Source organism: Aplysia californica, unplaced genomic scaffold (assembly GCF_000002075.1).
Source record: "Aplysia californica isolate F4 #8 unplaced genomic scaffold, AplCal3.0 scaffold00963, whole genome shotgun sequence".
Taxonomy (NCBI): domain Eukaryota; kingdom Metazoa; phylum Mollusca; class Gastropoda; order Aplysiida; family Aplysiidae; genus Aplysia; species Aplysia californica.
The window spans coordinates 109731-110777 of NW_004798233.1; the positions used below are offsets into that span (position 1 = coordinate 109731).

The following is a 1047-nucleotide window of genomic DNA, read 5'->3' on the forward strand; positions in this document are numbered from 1 at the left end:
GTCGCCTGAAACTGAAAAAAAAACGTTTGTTTTTGAGGCGACCGAGTCGGGCGATCGGCCCGATCCGCCGATCCCATCCGATGTGGACACCCCGTATAAGATGACATGAGACGCACTGAGTAGTGCACTATTAGTCTCGAAAACATACGTATTGAGAAGACGTTTAATTGAAGTGACGTTTTACTCCTGGGGTGTTCATCAAGCTTAAGGAGATAATAATTATCATTCCTGTGTATTATTCCAAGCAGTGTTCTTCAGAGCTCATATAGATCTAGGTCTATACTTTTGTGGATATTTTACTTTTTTGTGTCTGAAAACGTTTTGAGCAGTGTTCGTTAGAGCTCATGTCTACTTGTGTGGATATCCAATTCTGTCGTGCGTAATGTTCTAAGCACGTGATCGTGAGAGCTCACTTCTACTTGTGTGGATATCTGACTTTGTTGTGTGAAAATCAAAAATGGGGCGAAAAGGACAGAAAAACGGGGAGAACAATAATACTGCTGTGACGTCATTCTCTGGTGTAGCGGATATCGATGAAAAACGGACAACCGCAAACGGTGTGGACAGCAGAGGTGGGTATAACATCATGTTTGTTATATTATCAATACATGTACATGCACTATTATATATATATAACTACTGTTAATAATAGAGAAAATAAGAATGATATTAATATAGATAAGCTTAATGTTAATAATAATAATAATCTAATGTAACAAAAGCTTGGTCTACGCCACGCATTCACCAATTGTTTTCATCTGTGTTTCTTTTCTCAGATTCTCCTCTCAAATCAGGATATGACCCGGGTTATAAGGGACCGAAACAGAAGAGGTGAGTGAAGAGAAAAGATGACTATTTTTTTCTTTTTGTCTTTTCTCGTTTCCTTTATTTGTTCTTGTTCACTTCGCTCTTTTTCTATCTTTCCCGATTTTTCCTTTTCTCTTCCTTTTCTTTCTAACTTATTTCACTAACTCTGTCTGTTTGCCTGTCTGAATGTCTGTATGTACTCTCTTAACTCCTCTCTCTCTCTCTCTCTCACGAACTTTC

At 38.3% G+C, this 1047-nt stretch overlaps 1 protein-coding gene across 1 annotated transcript in view; it reads left to right on the forward strand.

Annotated features, from left to right (window-relative positions):
* Positions 1-1047, forward strand: part of LOC101846542 (choline transporter-like protein 4) — a gene marked incomplete at its 5' end in the record, with an annotated part of 80568 nt that overhangs the window by 48490 nt on the left and 31031 nt on the right. Inside the window, 1 exon segment of the mRNA XM_013089490.2 lies at positions 777-831. Coding sequence (XP_012944944.1) covers positions 777-831 — 55 coding nt within the window.